The sequence below is a fragment of the Delphinus delphis genome, chromosome 14 (genome assembly GCF_949987515.2).
Source record: "Delphinus delphis chromosome 14, mDelDel1.2, whole genome shotgun sequence".
NCBI lineage: Eukaryota > Metazoa > Chordata > Mammalia > Artiodactyla > Delphinidae > Delphinus > Delphinus delphis.
The window spans coordinates 30,223,287-30,247,786 of record NC_082696.1 but is presented as its reverse complement, the minus strand read 5'-3'; the positions used below and the strand labels follow the sequence as shown (position 1 = coordinate 30,247,786).

The window sequence follows — 24,500 nt, the reverse complement described above, 5'->3', positions numbered from 1 at the left end:
CTTTGAAATCCTTTTACACTAGGATGGTATTCCCTACCTATTTTAAAGAAATTTTTTTAAAAAACATATCTGAGAAAGGGAAACCCTATTTTAGAATGTTTTCTGATGTTAATTTATATCCTCAGTGCCTAATGGAGGGACTTGCATATTCAGAGCCTCATTAAATATGTGCAATTTTGAAAGAAGAATCCTGCCTTTCCTTTTGCTAAATCTAAATGCAGGGATAATCTTGAAACTAAAAGATAAGGACCCATAACCTATCCTCCGATATTCACATCTTTGTGGTAAAGGAACAGTTTAACTTGGTGGGAGCAAAATATCCCACAGTAGCACCTACTTTCTTCCTTCAGCCTGTATTAAGAAGATACATGAACTATAATCAAACACAGGACTGATGGTGTCAATATTATACCGTAAGAAATGGCATATTGGCAAACCTTAAAAGCACAATTAAATGAGGCAAGAGGAGAGAAAAAGGCAAAAAAAATCTGGGTCTCAAATTTCTTATCATTCAATTATTCTCCCTGGGAGGAAGGAGAGACGGGAGGGAGGAAAAAAGGAAGAAGGAAGGAGGAAAATAAAGCGAGTCACTCAGAGAACAATCTTGAGAATTTATCCTGCGGATTGGCCAAACCAAAAAAAAGTATATTTAGCAAGTTTAAGGGTTTCCTGACAGTCTGACAAAGACATAAATGTTATACAAGGGGATAATTAAATGGAATACTTATTTTGTTACTATCATCTTCTAGGGGAAAAAAAAAATGGAGAATGAAATTAACAGCAAAACATTGACCAATTAAGAATTTGAATACTGATAACATCACCTAGAAATTTATATTCACAAAACCATACAGTATAGCACTTATGGGCTATTTAAGGAAATTTTCCAGATCAGTTTTACTATCAGATTTTCACCTTTAGAATTCGAACAAAATGGTGCCCCTCTCTCCCACTCCACATCCCATTTAGCAAGTGGGGCCAGATGCAGCTTCACTGTACATCCGTGGTGAAGGCCATTCCTCAGCCACCTTGCTGTAGTGTTTGATATTCCAGGACTTATAAAATAAAAATAGAGGGCTTCCCTGGTGGCGCAGTGGTTGAGAGTCCGCCTGCCGATGCAGGGGATACGGGTTCATGCCCCGGTCCGGGAAGATCCCACATGCCGCGGAGCGGCTGGGCCCGTGAGCCATGGCCACTGAGCCTGCGCGTCCGGAGCCTGTGCTCCGCAATGGGAGAGGCCACAACAGTGAGAGGCCCGCGTACCGCAAAATAAATAAATAAATAAATAAATAAAAATTAAAAAAATAGAAATATTGATCACAGGGTACTCTCATTGTCATGGTCTCATTATAAAAATAACAGCCATTATAAAAATCTCATTGTATATGTATTAAATATATTTATAAATTATAAATGTAACATAAAATGCTGATAAATAAAAGTAGGTTCCGATTAAGTATCATTAAAAATTGACTTTATGAGGGCAAGAGGGTTGAGGAGGATTCAGAGAATCATGATCCTATAGAGATTTTGTAAGTATTTAAGAATAAAAATATGTAGATGTTTTAATTGTGTAAATATAAAAGCTGGTATGCAGAAGTCATTCTTCTTTGTACTTCTTCATTTTTAATGTTCTATGAAGTGAAATGTGAAGTAACATTTCCCTAGATAAATGGTTTTATGTGGATTTCAATCATATTCTAACTCAAATATCTGCATAAATGTCAGCTTCAATATGAATTGTCATTGAGGTATCATTTTTTGTTTTTATTGCGGATTATTATATTAATCATGTATTAACCTTGTTTATACTTTTTAAAGATAAAATATTAGCTTTTACCTTTGAAAATTGAGTTGATAATTAGACTCTGGTAATAAAATTAACCTGCAGTTGTGTCATAAAAATATTACTTCTAGATGAACCGGTTTGCAAAGCAGAAATAGAGACACAGATGTAGAGAACAAATGATGGACACCAGGGGGAAAGTTGGGGTGGTGGTGGTGGTGGGATGAACCAGGAGATTGGGATTGACATGTATACACTGATGTGTATAAAATGGATAACTAATAAGAACCTGCTGTATAAATAAATAAATAACTAAATAAAATTCAAAATAAATAAAATATTACTTCTGAAGCATATTCTCACAGGATATTTTTCCTTTTGAACATGTTATGCTTTGAAATAAATGATAAAGTGTATTACTGAGGTTTCAAAACGCTGTGTGGCAATAGTAAAGACAGCATCAGCAGAAGTTGGCATTAGCATTTCGCATGGTAGCCAGAGTACGGACTGCCACCTTCAGACTAAGATAACAAACCAAAAACACTAGCTTTGATAATCCACAAGATTGCTATGACCTCTCGTTAAAAAACATGATTACACAGATGTGAAACTGGTTCTCACTCATTGTCAGTCTTTTTTTTCCTCTCTTGAATAAAATCTCTGTTAACAGAAAAGAGCTTTGACCGGTGCTGTGTTAAACAGGATGAAGTGAAAACTCTTTATGGGTGTAATAAAAGATATGAATAAACCCCGGTTCAGCCTGGGGAACTGAATGTAAGCACAGCTGCAGAGGGACCCTTGAGAAAAATGTTACCATCCGTCATCATTTTCTTCAACAGGTGCTTGTAGTTTTTCTTTTTCTAAATCACAAAAGCCTTGTTACTTCCAACATTCCTGTTTGTAATATCCATTTCTATAATCAGTGTTATGGTAGTTTAATAATACCGATAGTATAATAATAGATATTTTTGTGTTCAAGAGAATCCTTGATCCTAAAAAACCATAAAACCGTATAAACAAACTATATAAACATAATCTTCAGATTTCAGTATAAGCTGATTTTAATGTTATTTCTTCGCTAATCTTGGGAATTTGAGAGGAATGTCAAAACAGAAGGGGCTTGCCTTCCAGAAACCACTTCAGATAAAACTGAAACTCTCTAGCTCTAAGAAGGCATCTGTTAAATGCTGCCAGAACGCCTAAATGTGCGCCCTATTGGCTTGCGTTCCATGAGGGGCCCACCTGAGCAATCCATCCTTTAAGTGCCACCTTCTGGAAATACACATCCTGAATTTTCTCCCACAGCCAATCATCTCATTTTAGTTTTCATATAGGTCATTTAAGACTTTGCGATAATTACAGAATTATCAGATAAAGTGTAAAATGAAAACTTTGACTCGATCTCTAACAATAGGCTTCAATGGAAAAAACAATTCCAAATCTTACCATTGACATAAGATGTTACTTTACTTTCACCGTATTCCACCACTTTAATTTTTAAAAAAATTTAGATGACTTCTCTTAATTTTCCATGACCAGTTTATGAAAGGAATAAATTTTGAAGAGAAGGCCACTTCCTTCCTGCCTTCCCTCCTCTGTCCCTTCCTCCCTTCCTTCTTCCTCTCCTTTTTCCAACACATATTTCATTGCATTACTATTCCTCATTCCTGATGTAGGGCTGAGAGCACACGATTGTACAGTATAGACAGTATAAGACAAAGTCCTTATTATAATCAAACTGATAGTGGAGTTGCAGGATAAGCAATTTTTTAAACTTAAATAACAATATAACCAAAAATATTTTGATAAGTGCTTATAGGAAAATAAAACAGAGATTCTAGACACAGATTCGAAAGGCTTTGGGTTGAGGGATCAGAAAAGTCACCACTGAGACACAAACTTACTTTGAGAAATAAACTACAGCTAGGAGCCAGCCATGGAAAGTGAGGAGGAAGTAGGTCCAGGAAGAGAGGGCAGCTATTGGAAAGGACCTAGAAGGGGGCAAGGCGAGGTTTATCCAGTTTGGTGAAGCAAATAAAAACCAGGGTGACTGAACTGTAGTGCCCGGAACAGAAAAATGAGGTCAACAGAGATCACATGAGGCCCCAGATGCTGTGAACGCCTTATGGGTCAGTATAGGGAGTTCAGATTTAATACTAAACTTATATAGAAGTTATTTGAGCTTGAAGCAGAAAGTGACATATTCTGCTGATATGAAAATATATATATACGTGTGTGTGTGTGTGTGTGTGTGTATTACTGTGGCTACCGTGTGGAGAATGAAAAGAAGAAAAACGAAGAGCCATGATCAGAAGACAGGAGTCACACAGTGGTCCCAGGGGTTCAAGCTTGAGTGGTAGTAGTAAAACTGAAGGGATGTGCGCAGGTTTTAGATTTAGTTTGGAGGAAGAGTCAATAGAATCTGAAGAGGTGGGTTTTATATGTGGGAAGAAGGAAGGAGAAGAAACAAGGATGACCCCTAATTTTTGACCGGAGGTACCCAGAGGTGCCGTTTACTGAGATGGGGAAGGCTGGGGAAGAAGCAGATTTAAGATGCTACCTAGACATCCAGGTGAGAAGGTCAGGAGGCAGAGAATATGTAGACTGCTCTTAGATCAAAAAAATGCATCAACCAAGCTTCCGAAACTTACCAACTTTTATTCAGTCTTGAATATAAAGGCTCCTGAAGCCCTCCAAATTCTTTTGAGCATATACGTCATAAGACATTCTTTTTTTCATTTTTTCGGTTTCAAAATTAATACATATTCACTATATATGATTAACATATATTCACTAATATAATTCAAATATACTGAAATATATAGTAGGGAAAGAAATGAAATACTCTCACAACTAATGTAAAGATTCAATGCATAGCTATCCGCAGAGACAGCAGACCTTCTTGAGGCAGGTTAAAAAACAACATAGACAGTTTCATAGTTGCTAATGTCTTCTCTTCTGTTAATTTCTAGAATAACCTAAAAGCAAGATTGTGGAGTAAATTTCTTTTCAGCATCACACTCAAGTTGGAAGACAGCCTGAAGGATACCTAATCCTAGCTCCTATCGAGAGGATTTCTCTCAAAAATGTTTTTAAGAGAGGATCACACAGTATTCAATATCTCCAGTGACAAAGCTCATGAGTTTACAATCTCACAAGGCAACTCATTCAATTTTAACACCTCTGATGGTCAGAAATGTATTTCTTACACTAACCTAAAATAGAGTATACTAATTGGGTCTTTTTTCTTCCTTCTGGAACCTAATAGGTAGCATCTGATCCATATTTCTTGAGGAAGACTGTCCACTATTTCACGGGCAATGATCATGTCTTTTCTAATTGTTCTTTTTCCAAGCAAACATTGCCAGTGGTCTCCCATTACTCAAGTACCCCAATTTCCAGAGATTTCAATCATCCTTGGACTTCTCCTTTAGAATGATCCAGTTCACCCACACATCCTTTAAAGAAGTTATTCAAGAAGGTATCTTCTGTTACAGTTAGCCTAGTACAGATTACAGTGTCAGTATTACTTCCCTTGATGTAAACGTAGAGTTTATAGGCTAATATTGCATATTTGTGTTCAACAAGCACATCTTTTGAGCTTAAGAAGAACTAATATTTAGACCTTTTTCATATGAATTCCAATTAAGTCCAATTTTACACATTTTGTACATACACAACTAATCTTTAAACCAAGCGTTTAACTTTATTTGTATTCTCAGTGAATTTTTAACTTTTAGCTTCCTTCCGTTATTTTAATATACCACTATCCTTTTTTTTTTACAACTTTATTGGAGTATAACTGCTTTACAATGGTGTGTTAGTTTCTGCTTTATAACCAAGTGAATCAGTTATACATATACATATGTTCCCATATCTCTTCCCTCTTGCGTCTCCTTCCCTCCCACCCTCCCTATCCCACCCCTCCAGGCGGTCACAAAGCACCGAGCCGATATCCCTGTGCCATGCGGCTGCTTCCCACTACCTATCTACCCTATGTTTGGTAGTGTATATATGTCCATGCCTCTCTCTCGCCCTGTCACAGCTCACCCTTCCCCCTCCCCATATCCTCAAGTCCATTCTCTAGTAGGTCTGTCTTTTTCTTTTTTTTTTGTAGTTGAATTTTTAAATTAATTTTTTAAACATCTTTATTGGGGTATAATTACTTTACAATGGTGTGTTAGTTTCTGCTTTATAACAAAGTGAATCAGTTATACATATACATATGTTCCCATATCTCTTCCCTCTTGTGTCTCCCTCCCTCCCACCCTCCCTATCCCACCCCTCCAGGAGGTTACAAAGCACCAAGCCGATATCCCTGTGTCATGCGGCTGCTTCCCACTAGCTATCTACCTTACGTTTGGTAGTGTATATATGTCCATGCCTCTCTCTCGCCCTGTCACAGCTCACCCTTCCCCCTCCCCATATATCACTATCTTTTGAGTCCTTATTCTGTGGACTAATGTAGGCAGTCTGTTATCAACATGTTGTGACATCCTAAGAGACCTGCCAATTACTTTAGAATCATTCAGACACACCATTGATTTATTACCACAACTACAGGTTGGTTCAGCAAACCAAATGCAAAAGCAAATGCAGTCTTGTGAGTATAACTTGTGTTTATTGAAACCATGCTGACCTCTAGTCACAAACCAATTGCTTAGGGCCAAGCATTCACAAACCAGTTGCTTAAAGTTTGTCCTTGAATTTCCTCAAAAATTACTATCGGGCTTCCCTGGTGGCGCAGTGGTTGAGAGTCCGCCTGCCGATGCAGGGGACACGGGTTCGTGCCCCGGTCCGGGAGGATCCTACGTGCCGCGGAGCGGCTGGGCCCGTGAGCCATGGCCGCTGAGCCTGCGCGTCCGGAGCCTGTGCTCCGCAACGGGAGAGGCCACAACAGTGAGAGGCCCGTGTACCACAAAAAAAAAAAAAAATTACTATGAATCTCCCCCATCTACTCCTTCAGTAGACATTTTTCCCCAAGTTGAAAATCTGGGACGTTTCTCTCCATGTAATCATCTGACAATTCTGATATTTCACTGAGCGACTCATTATAATAATACCTTGTATTTATTGAGTACTTTTAATGTGCCACATACTCTGCTAAGAGCTTTACATGCCTATTTCATTTAATCCTCACAAAAGCCCCATGCGTTAGATATAATTCCCTTCTTCATAAAGGGAACTGTCACTTTAGAGATGTTAAGGAGTTTGCCAAGGGCCACACAAGGAGTAAGTAGCGAGCAGTGCTGGGATTCAGAGCAGGGCTTCCTGCTTTTAGCTGCTCAGCAGGTATTTCTTGAGGACCCGCCAGGCACATGGACTCTTTCCTGGTCCCTCAGGAAGACCGTGGCAGCACGGCCATACTCATCCACCTGTAAATGTTGCATCCCCACCCTAATAAAACACTAATCACCCACCACTGCTGCTTCTTTTCTCCTCTCCCTACTGCAACTATAGCTTTAGGGCATTTCACTTCTTATTAGCAACCTTGGAAAATGAAGGAGGGAAGGAAAAGAATATTTACGTAACTAGAAAGACACTTCAGAATTTTTCCAAATACAAAGGGAGTCCATTTTGTCACTGGTAATTCTAAAAAAAGATTTTAGAGCAGAACACGCCTCTTGAACAGGCTGAGAAATTATCTAAGACTTTCATTTATTAATATTCCTTTAATGCCCTGTGGCCATATATAACTTATGAATTTTAGACTCTGTGTGGGCAGATATTCCTGTTGCTTAGAAATACAGCAGCTAGTACCGACTGACAAAAGGTGTGTAGGAACGGTAGAGGGCTATGAGGAGGAGGGAAATTTCTGGCTCAGCATGTTTTAAAATACACCACTACCCACAGTTCTTCCATTGCTGCTCTCGTTTCAGCATGTACTTTCGAGAAAATACTTAGAAGTATCACCAAATCTGTTGAACATTTCAGAAGTGTTTCAATTCTAGAAAAACCCACTTTATTTTTCTACTTTACAAAATAATCTTACCTATCTAAGCATATGTTTGCCCTTGCTTCAAACATCAAGTGGTCACTCTGAATTGCTTTGTCCAGAATCCTGCTATGCGTCCCCATGCCCGGTGCCTGGAACCTTCCAAGCTTCTATAGGTGGACCACACAGGAGTCACCCGATTCTGATCAAAGAGCCTAACCACATAAGGTCAGTAGTTCCCGAACTCGTCTGCACATTTCAGAATTGCCTTCACAGAGTCAATTAAGAAACTTTAAAATATATTAATGCCTGTGTCCACCACCCCACAGAGATTGTGATTTAATGGGTATTAAGGAGGGATGGGGGTTGCCTGGATGGTGAAAGTTTTAAAAGATGCCCTGGTGATTCTAATGCGCAAATTTGGGAATTTCTGATGAAGGAAGCATCTTTCCCAGTTCTCAGTCTTCCATGAGCCCTGCCTGCTCACCGCTGGATTCCAATCCACCGTAGCACAGATCCACCTCGGCCCTGCCCAAAGGGATCTGGATGTCCAAAGTACCAGAGGTCTTGCTTCTACATGGTTTCATCTACCAAGAACTTCCTTGTATGAGTGGGTTTCTGTGCATGAAGTTTGCAGGGGGAAAAATGGTAGCAATTTAGTTGTATCTAAGAAACTGAGACTTCCAAGTTTTAGTCTAAAAATTGCCTGAAAGATGGAAATCTTCCCCAGACACATGTGGTTTTGTTGCTCTAGCTTCTCAAAGTCCTTTAGCTCTCTCATATTATTGAAGACGAGAAAGAACACAGAGTATAAGAGAAAAACATTCATACCTGGTATTAAGAAAGAAACTCCTATAAAATCACGGAGTCTGGGCTTCCCTGGTGACGCAGTGGTTGAGAGTCCGCCTGCCAATGCAGGGGACACGGGTTCATGCCCCGGTCCGGGAGGATCCCACATGCCGCGGAGCGGCTGGGCCCGTGAGCCATGGCCGCTGAGTCTGCACGTCCGGAGCCTGTGCTCCGCAACGGGAGAGGCCACGGCAGTAAGAGGCCCGCGTACCACAAAAAAAAAATAAAATAAAATCAAATCACCGAGTCTCTAGATCAAAGCCTGAAAGACTCTAGTTGAGCTTACTAAACATCTGTGTAACAATGCCACAGAAATAGAAAAGAGAGCTCATGCGGTTCAGACACGTTAATTATATTTCCTCCAGGTAGGCAGTCTCCTTTATTCAAGGTCTACTGAGTCCTTTGATGCCCATGCCAGATAATCTTCTTCATAGTATATGATATTTTGAATTGTAAACACTATGGTTAATCTTGAAAGACAACCTTTAAACTTGGGATATTTGTTTTCCTTCGTGTTTTGATTCTAAGCATCCCAGTCTAAAACAGCCCCACTGTTGTTCCTTATCACATCACCCTATTTTAATTCTCTGCACAGCAGTTACCACTTTCTGATATTTTTGTTGCTTGTTTATTTGTTTATCCCTCATCAAAATGTGAGCCCCCTGATACCACTGATTTCCTCCCACTAAATGCTATATCCCCAGCATCTAGAACTGTTCAATAAAACTTCCATAAATATTGGTCAAGTGAATGAATGAACATTCTAACATTCTCTGCCTATGGGTGAGTACTTTACTAAAACAGTCATATGCAAGTCCCAAATGATTCTCATGCTGTGTGGCCTGGAGCCTCAGGCTTATACATCTACAAAATGGGAGAAATAAGATATTGACCTTATAGGGCTATTGTGAGAATTACATGAGATAACACACTTTAAGGACTTATCATAATGTATGGCATATATTAAGAGCTCCACGAGGGACTTCCCTGGTGGTCCAGTGGTAAAGAATCCGCCTTCCAGTGCAGGGGACAAGGGTTCCATCCCTGGTCAGGGAACTAATATCCCACACGCTGCGGGCCAACGAAGCCCGTGCACCTCAACTAGAGCCCACGTGCCACCAACTACAGAGCCCACGCACCCTGGAGCCTGTGCGCCACAACTAGAGAAGAGAAAACCCGCACGTCACAACTAGAGGGAAGCCCGCTACCACAACGAAAGATCCCACACACCTCCACGAAGACCCCGCATGCCGCAACTAAGACCCTACACAGCCAAAGAACAACCCAAGAACTCGATGAATGAAAAATCACATCACAGAAATGTGTATCTATGACATTCATAGTACAACAAAAGTAGTGAGAGAGATACTATGATTTTATCACTTTTTAAAAATGCATTCTATTAACATGTTTTTCACTATTGAGGAAGAAAACTGTGAGTATGTTTTTATGTAAGCTACCAGTTGCTTGTAGGAGAAGAAAGACCACCAAACCAGGACTAAGAGGAAATGAATCCAGGCTACTGATCTGCATGGTCTCCAACAAGTCATTTAATAGGTACCTAAGGCCCAGTTTCTTAACCGTAAAATTGGGGCGGGGGTGGTTTAGGAAATTTAAGGGGAATCAACTGAACTCTGAGCTCTTACGAGCAGCAAGTAAATGCCCAAAACATCAACATTTAACTTGTAAAAGCAAACATTGTTTAAAAATTTTCTCATAATTTTTGGCTACATTCGATGACGACAAAAGACCTCAGCAGTAAATTAAATTTGGTCTATACATCATTTGCACAGCACTCATATATAATTCCATTTTTACAGTTAACAAAAAGTGATATATTTGAAGTTATTTTTATTTTTGTAGAATTCTCTGCTTATGTGTGTGCTGTATGTTGTCCTAATGTGAAGCTTTTTTTTCCCAGTCTATTTTAAAATTTAACAAGTTAAAAAGACATAGATTGGGAAGAGGTTTCCTGGAGAAATATTCTGTGTTTAAAAGTTCTGTACTAGTGGCCACTGGGCCTCGGTTGTGGCTGAAGTCTTGCCGCCAGGGATGGGCCCCAAGGCCAAGAAGCGCGTGGTGCTGCCCACCCGCCTGGCGCCCCCCACGGTGGAGCAGATCCTGGAAGACGTGCGGGGGGCACCCGCCGAGGACCTAGTCTTCACCGCCGTGGCCCTGGAAGAGTAAATGGTCAGCAGGAGCAGAAGGGAAAGAACCTGCAGGAACCCAAACACATGCAGCCCTTCCCTCTCGTTCAGCAACAGGATCATCCTCGGGACCCGGGACCGATGAGGCAGTTTTGCTGAAGAGCGTGCCAGTGGGGACCAGCCAGGGGAAGGGGCTTAGCAACACAAACCTACAAACTTCCAAAGCGAACCTGTACGTGTGTGTGCACAGCAGCACAGTAGGTGGAAACAGCCTGAGTGTCCACCACCAGATGATGGAGAAACACACCGTGTCCCTCCACACACGGGGACGTCCCTCAGCCACGAAAAGGGTGAAGCCCTGACCCTTGCTACCACATGGATGGACCCTGAGAACACGATGCTCAGTGAGAGAAGCCAGACACAGAGTGTGTGATTCCATTGATGGGAAATGTCCAGAACTGGCAGATCCACAGACACAGAGCATGGGTTCGTGGTTGCCTGGGGCTGGGGAGGGGGATGGGGGGCTGAGTGGTTAATGGGGACAGAGTTTCAGTTTGGGAAGATACGATTAAAAATGGTTAAGACAGTAAATTTTATGTTACATATAATTTACCACAGTTTAAAAAAAATGTTTAGGGAATTCCCTGGCGGTCCAGTGGTTAGGACTCGGTGCTTTCACTGCTGAGGGCCCGGGTTCAATCCCTGATTGGGGAACTAAGATCCCATAAGCTCTGCAGCATGGCCAGAAAAAAATTAAAATAAAATTTTAAAATGTTTAAATATGTAATTATAAGTTGGAGTGGGGAGCTTCCAAAGCCTTTTTGCTTCTTAATCTGGAAACTCCACTCCCGGGAACCCACACAAAGGAAAAAAATAACAATAGGGGAAAAAGAGGTTGAATTGAACTGTGCATGGGGCACTTTCACTGGATGAGCCACTCGGCTCATCACGCATCCCTTGCCTGACTGACAGACACCAGTGACATGCCGGCATTTCCATCTCGGGACCCCTGTACAATCTGAACATTTTTTTGAGGACCCCAAAGAGTTCACTTGGGTTACAGCTCAATTTTTATCATACTGCCACCAACAACAAAACAAACATCCCAATCAAAAAATGGGCAGAAGACCTAAATAGACATTTCTCCAAAGAAGACATACAGATGGCCAACAGGCACGTGAAAAGATGCTCAACGTCGCTAATTCCTAGAGAAATGCAAATCAAAACTACAATGAGCTACCACCTCACACCCGTCAGAATGGCCATCGTTAAAACGTCTACAAATAACGAATGCTGGAGAGGGTGTGGAGAAAAGGGAACCCTCCTACACTGCTGGTGGGGATGTAAGTTGGTGCAGCCATTATGGAGAACAGTACGGAGGATCCTTAAACAACTAAAAATAGAGCTACCATATGATCCAGCAATCCCACTCCTGAGCATATACCCGGACAAAACTATAATTTGAAAAGATACGTGCGTCCCTGTGTTCATAGCAGCACCATTTACAATAGCCAAGACATGGAAGCAACCTAAATATCCATTGACAGATGAATGGATAAAGAAAATGTGATATATACAGATACAATGGAATATTACTCGGCCTTAAAAATGAATGAAATAATGCCATCTGCAGCAACATGGATGAACCCAGAGATTATCATACTAAGTAAAGTAAGTCAGACAAAGACAAATACCATATGATACCACTTTTATGTGGCATCTAAAATATGACACAAATGAACTTACCTACAAAACAGAAACAGACTCATGGACACAGAGAACAGACTTATGGTTGCCAAGGTGGGGGGGGTTACAGGGATGGAGTGGGAGGCTGGGGTCAGCAGGTGTAAACCATTATAGACAGGATGGATAAACAACAAGGTCCTACTGTAGAGCACAGGGAACCATATTCAATATCCTGTGATAAACCATAATGGAAAAGAATATAAAAAAAGAATGTATATATAACTGCATCCCTTTACACCTGAAACTAACACAATATTGTAAATCAACTATACTTCAATAAACAAAAAATATTTACCACAAAAAAAAAAAGTTCTGTACTAATTATTTTTTAAAAGTTACAATAAGCAGGGCTTCCCCAGTGGCGCAGTGGTTGAGAGTCCGCCTGCCGATGCAGGGGACACGGGTTCGTGTCCCGCTCCGGGAAGATTCCACGTGCCGCGGAGCGGCTGGGCCTGTGAGCCATGGCCGCTGAGCTTGCGCGTCCGGAGCCTGTGCTCCGCAACGGGAGAGGCCCGCGTACTGCCAAAAAAAAAAAAAATAAAATAAAATAAAATAAAAAGTTACAATAAGCAGCATTGTGAGGCATCCATAGACAGAGGTTTTTTTTGTTTGTTTTTTGTTTTTACATATGGATCAAACATTTCCAGAAACATGATATATAATGAATTCATTCCTTTTGCCAGCAACTTTATTTTAATAAGGCTCTATTACAAATGATGAATTAATAAACCACCGTTCACTTTCTTTGAAGTGGATTCTTGCCTCTCCTTCCAAGAATCCAGAAATAGGCTGTTGGTTGCCTGAAGTCTTAAACCTTGATGGTCAATTCAGGTGCACTGTTCTCTTCGCTCTTACTCTGCCCTTTCCTCAGGCTGGCGCTATGAAATCATCTGCTCTTCCAGGGAGAACCACACAGCTGAAGAGTATCCTGGTGTGTTGCTGTTCCAGCTTACATTGGTGCATGTGTACTTATTACTAATGCACAAAGCATGAAGCTTGGAGAGGTCCCTTCATCATCTGGAAATTGATGGTGGGGGGGGAGAGGACATAATTTGAAGATTTATAAATATCTCTTAACAAAGCCCCAGCTGAGCTGTGTCAGGGTTGCACACTCTCTTCGTCTTTCCCTTACAGCTTTTCAATTTGCTTTCCAAACATTTCTTTGTTGCCGTTGGCCCCGGTGCACTTAAAAGGAGCACATCGTTAACCACAAAGAATGCTCACTGTTTTCTGTGATTTCAAATCACAGCATAATTTCCGAACATTTCCTCAGGGAGCAGCCCTGCAGCAATTACCCCGCTGCTGAAGACTTCCTTCTCATCACAGAAAAGTTTCAGTCCTAGCGACGGCCAACCAGCAAGGCTGTAACAAATGATGACATAGGTTTCAGCCTCCATTCCCCAGCGATTTACACCCCCAAAGGAAGAGTGAATCCATTTTTGTGCAAATTCAACAGGCACATCTGACAATGCTGCCCTCTTCTCCAACTCACACAAGCTAGGCATTCATCAACCCGGATTACTTCCCCCAAATGGGGACTCACAGTTGCTAAGTGGCTTGGGTCGGGGTGGGATCACTCTGTGTCAAAAAGGGGCAAAGTACAAGGAAAGGACACGAATCTGAGTGCATCAGGGAAGTGAGAGTTGAGTTAATTCATTGAGACAAAATAGTGAGGCTTTCCAAAGCCGAGGCAAGAGGAAAGACCGCCTCCCACCCCCACCCCTGGCTGTTCTGTGAAACACACTGTCTTGAAACTGACCTCAGCAGCATCCCAGGGGTAACCTGTCCCCAAGTGTAACCCGATCCAGAGCAACTTACCCAACAGGGCACACTGGGACGGGCTTTACTTCACAACCGCGTTTCTCTCTTTTCTTTACCATTTTGATGGTACCTGGTTATACAACATTTGAAGAAATATCTCCAGACGGGGTCGGAGGGTTACAAAACGGGCAGGGCAAATTTCCACAATACCTCATCTCTGGGTGTGGTTTTAAGGATGTCCAAGCCAGTATACTGCCTTGAGGCAAGGAAATCAAAATCTGATTTTTCACTCCACGACTCTACAAGCAAATGTCGCGCTGCCCTCCGGAGACAGTCTCATTGGGTCCAGCCCTGAATTAGTGATGGGCAACCACTGAAAAATGTGGGTTTGTGGAGGTTTAGAACTCTTTTTCTGGGGGGAGGGGTGGGAGGAATGGGGACTGGGAGGCTAACCATTCACTAACTTCTTGTGAGTCACGCAGGTGCGGGCGCACGCGCGCGTGTGTGTGTGTGTGTGTGTGTGTGTGTGAGGGGGGGGGGGTAAGGAAAGAAGTGAAAAAGTAAGCACTTGCCTCCCAAACCGAGCAGTGTCAAGAGAGGGTGACTACATGGTGACAGGTACTCAGAAGCGGTGCTGGAAGGGAACTGGCAAGTTGGTGACGATGGGTGTGGCTGCGTGGACTTTCCGAAGATGGCCACACTAATATCTTCCCCTCCCATGTGACCTCCTCCCAGCATGAGGTTGAGGTGGCATCTACATTCTCTCTTCAATCCAGTGGGGCTGTGACTACAGCAGAAGACACAGTCCGTCATTCCATGGCTAAATTATAAAGGGCCATCCAGTTTCCACCTGGGCCTCTCCAGATGTTCACTCTTGGGACCCAGCCACTCTTCTGGGAGGAAGCCAGGCAGCTACATGGAGAGGCCACGTTCCCGACACAGTACCGGCGGAGGTCCAGCCAACAGCCAGCATCCATTGCCTGTCAGACAAACCAGTGAGAGAGCCTCCAGGTGACTCAAGCACTCACCTTGGAGCTGACACCACGTGGAGCAAAGAAGACCTGTCACCACCAAGTCCTGCTCAGATTGCAGCTTTGTGAGCAAAATAAGCCACTGTGGTACGGGGTGCTTCGTTACACAATGACAGACAACCAAAAGAAGGGGCAAGGTCCCCGCTGGACGTTTCTTGACACAGAATAAATCTGGCCTGAAGAGAAATGGGACCTGCCTCTCTGCCTTTTCTGGATTTTCATAATTTGGGTTGATTCTTTATTAACTTTAGCTTCTTTTCCTCTTGGTCCCAGATGAAGCTGTCCATGGGATATATCTCAACTGAAATTGTGTATGTACGTGCGCACTACAGGGTGCTTTGTACAACTTTGAATTGTGGCTGCTATTTACCAATCAGAAGGTTTTACTTATACACACACACAGACTAAAAATCTTTCTTCTCTTGGGACTTCCCTGGTGGTGCAGGGGTTAAGAATCTGCCTGCCAATGCAGGGGACACAGGTTCAAGCCGTGGTCCGGGAAGATCCCACATGCCGCGGAGCAGCTAAGCCCGTGCGCCACAACTACTGAGCCTGCGCTCTAGAGCCCGTGAGCCACAACAACTGAGTCTGCATGCTACAACTACTGAAGCCCGCGCGCCTAGAGCCCGGGTTGCGCAACAAGAAAAGCCACCACAATAAGAAGCCTGCGTACCTCAAGGAAGAGCAGCCCCCGCTCACCGCAACTAGAGAAAGTCCACGCGCAGCAATGAAGACCGCAGCCAAGAATAAATAAGTTAAATAAATAAACTTTTTAAAAAAGTTTCTTCTCTCAAAAAAACAAAAACAAACGGAAGATCTGGCAGTACTCGATTTGCATTTCTACATAACAGTAATTCACATGCAAAAACTTGGGTTTCTTCTCTCCCCTCTACTCTGCTGCATTACAATCCTGCCTGTTCCACTCAAGACTTGTCACTCTTACATTTGCTGCTTGACCTCTACATGAATTTGGGTTTATGACATCTGTTTCAACGACAATTCTCTGCCTGGCTGGTTAGGATTTATTCTTAAATAGTTATCCAGGAGTTAACATTCTATTGAAAAGAGGAGTTTAAGGTCACCAGTTTAATAATAAACTGAGTTTAATAATCATCATTATTAAAAGTCATAATACTAAAAGAATAAAAAATATGTAAAGGTCAAGTTTTTTTTAATTAAATAAGAAAGGATGAAATAAAATATATAGAAAATAGCCACAAGGGGAGGTGACTAGGATGTCAACTTAGGTTGTTATCATACACTCTGATGCCATCCTACATTGTGCCCCAGAAGTCAATGCTTTTTGTTGTATTGTTTCATGCAAAATTTGTTCTTTTTTTTTTTTTTTTTGCGGTACGTGGGCCTCTCACTGTTGTGGCCTCTCCGGTTGCGGAGCACAGGCTCCGGACGCGCAGGCTCAGCGGCCATGGCTCACGGGCCCAGCCGCTCTGCAGCATGCGGGATCTTCCCGGACCGGGGCACGAACCCGTGTCCCCTGCATGGGCAGGCGGACTCTCAACCACTGCGCCACCAGGGAAGCCCCAAAATTTGTTCTTATTGGGAGTAAAATTACACAAAATTCAGTCTACTAGTGGAATCACATACACAATGTTTAACAACCCTATTTACTTTTTGGTATAGTTGCTGAGGATACCCTTATCACACCATTGCATGAAGAATCTCAAATCAATAGTTTCTAGGGGGAAGATACAATTTCAAGAGTTGGGAAATGGAATCACCCAGCCTGGATGATCCAGCTGGAACTGATACATTTCTTTTTATTTTTAGTGTCTGGGGTCTTTCATTTTATTAAAGAAGTTTTTAATAAATTTTCTTTCTCCTTAACTGATAAGCATAATTTTTATTGTATATTATATGTCCTAAAATGAATGGGATGCTTAAAAACATGGAATAGTAAAGGATGTCAGTCAACTATGAAAATGGTGATCCTTTATACACGAAAATAAAGATTTCATCTCCTTAGGAATAAAAACAGAGGGGAAAGTCCTACTTCGTGCTCATTAAATATATTGGGAAAGGATCCGTTTCCAAGGCTTATTTCATAGTGATATGTGTTCAATAATCACTTTCAGAAAAGTTCTATGTTTCAAAACCCATCTAAAGAGCACTTAATTAATTCTTATGTGATCTTTATGAAGAACCACCAGCAGTGTGAAAATACTGTAGTTTAACAAACCCTGTGTTTGTGGTGTGCCCATTATGGCAGGTTGAAACAGAATTCTACTCTTAGTCTTTCATTTGATATCAAATTGGATGGGCTTTCTAGAACTGCTACTCTTCTGGGGAAATCAATATCAAGTTATCTTTTAAAGTATACATGCTCTGTTTTATGATATCACTATAGTAAGACTTGCGCCCTTCAACAAAACTTGCAAGGATAGTTAAGGGGCATTTGACTCTCCCCACCCTAAAAAACCAAACAGACAAACGAACAAAAAGATGTGGCTCAACAGGTGTTTAAATAAGGTATTGTCTACTTCATATCAGAAGAGAGCTAAGTTATTCAGCAAGTGAGGCCTGTGTTTGGGGTCAAATTCTTGGTTTACAAATTTAATGTCTGAGATGCTCCAGAAGGAGAAAATTTATACATCAATGACTTCAACAGAGTGTAATCCTCATATAACTTTACTTTCTTGGAGTTGTCCTTATTTTGGGGAGGAAAGGACTAATTTATGAAAATATAGACAACAGAATTGTTTTAAAGTTTTTATTGCTGTCATTTTTTTTAATTTCTAGCCGGAGTTAAAAGGCCAATGCCAAAATTAGCGTTAAAAATCAATTGCAGAATGTTGTGGAAATCAAACTTAGAAGTCAGAAATAAAATTACTGAGAAATGCTCTTTGAAATCCATCATGCACATCCGATTTTAACATCATCAAAGCCTTAACACAATGCCAGAGCAACTAGTTTTCATCTGCATCAAGAGACTTTTGGCAATGGTCAGCATTTTTGGATGAACTTTGATAAGCAACACTATATTTACCACGATGTTATGTCGTCGTGGAGAAGTGTCCAAATGTCGGTCAAGATCGAACAAAGATGTCCAGAAAACTTACCTACCTAATCATTCTGGTCATCTCATAATTTAAAAAAAAAAATTTCCTATTCATAAAAACATCTGTGAACAGGCAACGACTCTACTCGGGCTCTTTCAAAGCAAAACTGTAGCTGTCAAATTGATTTTGTTTGCTATTAAAGTAAGTGAAAAGTTTTGCCACTTAATAGGGGGTTTTGCCTGGGGACTCCAGGTTTTGGAGGTTTTGCGGCTTCCTAAACGGCTCTCAGAATAGCAAACTCCTAGCGATTCTTGGGGACCTTTCATTCATCTCTCGGGTAAGGTAGCTGACCCAGCCCTCGAGCCAGGAGGCTTCAGAATAGTCGAGATGTGGGAAGTTCTGAGATCCCCGACCCTCGATAGCAAGACAGCAAATGCTACGGCTCTCTGGTCCCTTCAACCCTGAGAGCTGTCTCGTTAGGCCCCCAAAGCCGGGGTCCCTCTCCTTTCCTGTGAGGGATGAAGGGGGGGTGCGTGGCAGGTGTGTACCTGGGGGATGTATTAAATGGGGAGCTGGGGACAGGAAAGTGCTCAGAGACGAAAAGCTGCCTGGGGTCACCGTGCTCAGCGGTGAAACCTGGGCGCCGGAGGCTACAGGAGCGGACGGCGAAGGCAAACGGGTGCCGGGCAGGGGCGGCGGGGCGGCGGGGCGGCGGGGCGCGACGGCGTCCAGTCTCGGACGGAGGGAAAGCCGGGTGGCCCGGGGTCGGGACCGGCCGGGGCGCAGCGGGGCGGCTCCGAGAGGGGACGCGCTTACCTGGAGGTAGGGCCGCCCGCGGAGCACGCCGCCCACGACGATGTCGGCCGCGGCCATGGTCCCGGTGGGCGAGAAGCCGAAGCCCACGTAGCCGGCGGTGCGCACCTCGAGGCGGAAGGCTAGCCGGCTGCCCCGCGGGCCCCAGCTCAGCCAGTACTTGCCCTCCGAGTCGAGGAGGGTGCGGTGCGGGAAGGGCCGGCCCGAGCCCCCCGCCGCCGCGCCGGGCAGCAGGCCGCACAGCAGGAGCAGCGGCCAGCGGCACATCCTCGGGCGCGTCCCGCCTGGCGGCACCTGGGTTCCCGCCGCCTGGAACGCGGTGGGCGCACGCCGAGCGGCGGCCGAGAGCCGGCGGCTGGGCACCGCCCCCCGTCCCGCCCGCCGGGAGGGGCCGGACCGTCCCGCTCTCCCTCCCAGGCCCGGGCGGCCCGCCAGCCCGTCGGCCCGGGTCCCGCCGATTCCAGCTGCGTCCCGCCCTTGCCGCCCATCCATCTGCCACCCCGCGCCCCTGCTTTGGTCCCCGAGGTGGGATTCAGTGGGGAGCGGAGCGACGGACGTCCTGGAAGGAGAAAGAAGGAGGTGGAAGCCGAGGCAAGGGGGTCGGGGGCAGAGGGAAAAGGAGCGGGGAGAGTGAGCACGTCTTGGGGACCAGGGGGTGGGGATCCCAGGGGAAAGAATAAGGAATTGCCGACAGAGGGTAAGTTTAGCTTAACCGAGGAGGGGAGGACCCGAGTAATCAAAGGGATAACGCTGGGTTTGCTGGAGGGAAAGTAAGAGAAAGTCCCGTCCAGGGTTAACCGCTTAATATTTCGGTATTCGCTGCTGTCGATTTTCCGAAACCACTGTACACAGCGATGCCTCTACCCCGCCGGCAACACGGTTCACCTCGTCTAGCGCATCTCTCTCACCCTTTCATTGAGTCTGGGGAGATCTGGTTCCTGACGGCAGGAGTCAGCACCTTCAGGCTTGCCTCCTTCTGCCTGGTTTTTGTTTGATTTGGTTTGGTCTTGAGGGGACAAAATTCTGCCAAACCACTCTGCCATCAGCAAATAGGTCAGGGTTGAAGCATCATTTGGGAGTTAGATTTTAATTTGATATCCTCGTTTCCTGCTCTTTCAAGTTCTGGCCCTAGTCATGTTTATCAAAAAGTGTTTTTGTCTCTACCTTTGCCCACATCACTCCTGTCTTCAGAATGCTAATGACTCCGTGTGGCAACTGCAAATTACCTTCTTTATTTATTCATTTATTTATATTCTGCCATGTTTCAAAAGAGTTCTAAGGTGGCTTATAAAATACAAATAATACAAAAAATAAGAGAGGATATCAGATAAAAAAATATGGGTAAGAAGAATACTACAAATATGTACTATTTACTTTGGATTTGGAGGCTCCACACAAGCTGCTTATATTAATTCTCTCTCTTCGAGTCACGTTTCAGCCTGTTTTTTCCTGCTCCTATTTTCTCTTGCCATTCCTTTTCCCATAACTTTTCCAGAGTTGCCACCATGCATCAAAACTATGCTCTCCCAAAGATTCGGGCATATTTGACTAATTCTGGAAAGCAACCTTCCACCGGATCTGTTTACCAGGGAGTTCAGGGAGTTGCTTGAGAAGGGACTCATCCCAAGCAGAGAGGGAACTGAAGTCTACAGGTTTAGTCAATGACAACAGACCACCATCAGAGTGGAGCAATGTTGAAACCTTGGGATAAGGCAAGAAATAAAAGAGCCTGTGAAGCCTTTAAAGAACTGAGGCATTGAGAGTATGAACTACCAGCCGCCACAGGGCTCCCTGGGCAGACATCAACTTCAGCAAACTAAGAATCGCATCCTTAGAACTGCATTTATACAAGCACAGGGGCATGGCTACTGCTGTTGCTCTGGCCAGGAAGAGAAAGGGAATGTGGAGAGAGGGGAACAAAATGGTGGACATGGAGGCCAAGAAGAGTGGGTCTTGATACCATGTGAGGCACAGGCATTTCGGGGGAGTTACATTACTGCAGAGTGATCAAAGGCAAACTTCCTGTTTTGTGACCCCACTTTTATCCCTAGCATAGAGGAGCCTGGAATACATGGTTACATCTGCTTCCTGGGGTTTGTTATATAAATCCCAAATTCACATCTGGAATCTGACCCCTGTTTACTGTTCTAGCTTTACCTTCCATCACTGCCATGTCACTCACCCACTTCCAACCGGACACATAAAAGCTGCCTCTAGAATCCTCAAAAGAGAGCCCTGCTGTTTCCCATCACTGTGCCTTTTCAGATTGCTCACACTCTGCCACACTTGCCTTTTCTTCCCTCCATTCTTCGAAGTATTTTCTGATCCTTCTTCCCACGTGTCCGTCAGATTGCATTGACCCCTCCACAGTGGTACCCACGCCCATGGAATGTTCTGTCCAGACCTCATGATGGCGCCCCTAACAAACAGAACATCATTAGCATAATTCATCCTCAAGAGACCCATTCTGCCTTGGCTTGAATCACCCCAGTAAATGAAGACAAAAGAGACAATTTTATCTAAGTGTGCTTTATAAGCTGCCCGAGTTCCCTAGATCAATACCATCTCCCCGCTCAGTTGCATCAAGTCGCAGTTTCCCAGCTGGGAAATTAATTACTGTACAACTGCTTGTCTTAAATCTGTAAGGAAAGCAGGAAGAAATCACAGGTCCATTAAAAACTCAGGGTATAGAGCCGAGAAGAGAATGAAATCAGTGGCAAGAGGTTTCAAATTTACTTTTTTAACTATTGTTTTTGTAAAAATGATAGTTGCTCCTTATTTAAAGCAAAAGATCAGGAAATGCAAAAAATATGAATAAGAAAGTAAACTTAAAAAATCACCTGAAATTCCACCATCCAAAAATAACACTTGTATGAATTCCGAGAACATCATTCCAGAACCTAGTGCCATTAAAACCTTGAAGGAAGAGCCTGTTGAATAAGAGTTTGCAAAGTAACAGGTGAATTACTTTTGTAAAACTCCTCTTGAAATAAACAGAGTGACTCTAAACCTGCTGGTTACAATCACATTTTTTAGGTTTCTTCTCTACACATGTATCTAAAAAAGAAACAAAATACAAAACTAGAGATTCAGTGAGGTGCTTCTTGAGTTCAGAACATTCAACCAAATTACTCATTCTTAAAAAATGAACCACTTTTTCACACTTTTCAATCAGGAATTCTAAATGTGATGTGTATTTTGAATCCTTACCCATTCTGATACACAGCTTGCCATCAGCCAGCGTGTCTGCATCCATGCTGGGCTTCCTTACCTTGGAACCCTCGCTGCTGTGGAAGGTTTATTTATATTTCCACGTTTGTCAACTGCAAGGGCGGAGGAGGATGGAAAAAAAGAAAGCTCAAGAGACCCTAACAAGCCAATGCAAAGTCCTTGGTATGAACCAGGATTATCTGAAATAGGTTATTTCTTACTTAAGTATGGGAGTATAATTTCCGGTCTACTTGTACCTAAGGTGCAACAATAAAACTAAATATTTATAAAGTTCCTGTCTTCTAGGGAGCTCAAAGAAAAATATTTATATAAGTGATCTCAGCAGTTCTCCAGCATTCAAAGAGGGAAGCTGAAGCATTTCTCATTTCATCTGTTAACTAAGCCTCTTGTGTGGATAGGCTTAGTTAGTAGACGAAAGTTGGCCACTGGTTCAAGTTAATACTGTGAGTCAGTGGCAGAAAAGCCAAAAATAGAACTTTGGTTTCTTTCTTCTTTTTTTTTTTTTTTGACTACATACTTTCCTTAGCTCTCACCTCATATCCACTAAAAAAAAAAAGTAATTTTTAAAGCTACCAGATCATCATCATGAAACTTTCAGCTGGGCTGTTAATTTTCACACGAGCCAGATGCCGTGATCCGCTATTAGTCCAATATTATACTCCTTATTTTAATAACGGATGATACCAATGATGATGGTGGCACGGACGAAGAAGTGCATTTATTTTTATTATTAAAAAACTGAAATGGGCTTAACTGAGTTCTTGAGGTTACTTTGAAAATATGTGCCAGTTGCCCTTGAAAATCCCTCCATATGAAGATAACAACAAGCAAACCACTTTCTCTGTGCAAAACCTGCACTTCGGTATTATCTATAAACCGCGCTCTGAAATCAAACTGTTTCAACTAGAAAAAGTAATAAAATTTTCTTAGAGGAAAAAAATAATACTGTTTTATTTTTTATCACTAGTTAGAATTTCCGTTTACAAGTAACTATGATGTGTATCAATACCGTGGTAGGGAAGAAATTGATTTATACCAGCACTCAGCCTATAGCATTGTAAAGCCTTTTTAAAAAGTTGTTTGGGCGTTGATGAGAGCAATAGACCCCGGAATTGTGCTCTTTATCAGAGTGATCTTTAGAGGAAGAAAAATAACCATGTTCTCTAAATTTAGTTTCTATGGCAGTGAAGCAACTGAAGCTGTCAGTGATTATGGGAGGAGAAATGAGGGGTGATAAAATGTGCTGAGTTAGTCCTAGGAATATCCTAGGACTTGCCTTGAAAGGAACCTCAAGGACCCTGCCGTCCATACTCTCATCTTGCAGCTGAAGCTAGCAAGTCCTAGAGAGAAGTGAATTGTTATTCAAAGTTACAATTTTTTAATAGATACAAGCAGGAAAGGTGGTTGCCTGACAAAATTAACAATGTTTGGCTCTTCCCACATCCTCCTCTTAACAGTTATTCTTTTGGATGTCTCATGTCCACCACTGGTATTGGTTTACCAAATTTTAACCTCTGTGAACATGTTGGGAGAAAGAAGTCATTGTGAGTACAGTAATATTCTCCTTAGATATTACCCTTCTGGTTATACAGTAGATTTGGTATTTTAAATGCTTGTGCTTCTATGGGCTTATGCTTCTATAACCATCAATTTCAAGAAAAGTCTACGTACTTAGTCGAAATGAGCAACCAGCATCAAGTTCAAAAACTGAATATGAATGAGACGATTCAGTACTACTTGATTCCAAAATTCCATATGAGGTTTTGGAAAAAAATTAAAGAAATCTATACTATAATGAAAAAACATAAAGACTAGAAATATAAAAATGTAATTATTAAAAAACATAATGGGGGACTTCCCTGGTGGTCCAGTGGTAAAGAATCCACCTTCCAATGCAGGGGACTCGGGTTCCATCCCTGGTAGGGGAACTAAGATCCCAAGCCCGCGCGCCACAACTACTGAGCTCACGCGCCCTGAAGCCCGCAAGCCACAGCTAAAGAGAAGCCTGGGTGCCACCGCGACGAAAGATCCTGCATGCCACAATGAAGACCCCGCGTGCTGCAAATAAGACCCAAAGCAGCCTAAAACATAATAAATAAAAAAATAATGAAAGTAATTACAATCATTACTAAGCATAATAAATAATGAAAAGAGGTTCCCTTAAACGCAAAACTGGAATAATTA

General features: G+C 42.7%; 1 protein-coding gene and 1 long non-coding RNA gene across 2 annotated transcripts in view; both read right to left on the bottom strand.

Annotated features, from left to right (window-relative positions):
- MOXD1 (monooxygenase DBH like 1) overlaps window positions 1-19,635 on the bottom strand; it is an 82,571-nt gene extending 62,936 nt beyond the window's left edge. Inside the window, exon 1 of the mRNA XM_060030528.2 lies at window positions 19,089-19,635. Within this exon, the coding sequence (XP_059886511.2) occupies window positions 19,089-19,577 (489 nt within the window). The 5' untranslated portion in view covers window positions 19,578-19,635. The remainder of the gene's footprint in view (window positions 1-19,088) is intronic.
- On the bottom strand, window positions 13,151-14,312 carry LOC132437267 (uncharacterized). Its single transcript, XR_009521992.1, has 3 exons — window positions 14,282-14,312; window positions 13,759-13,825; window positions 13,151-13,480 (listed from the first exon to the last, which is right to left on the bottom strand). It is a non-coding gene; the product is annotated as an uncharacterized lncRNA (long non-coding RNA).
- Window positions 19,636-24,500: the final 4,865 nt, after the last annotated feature.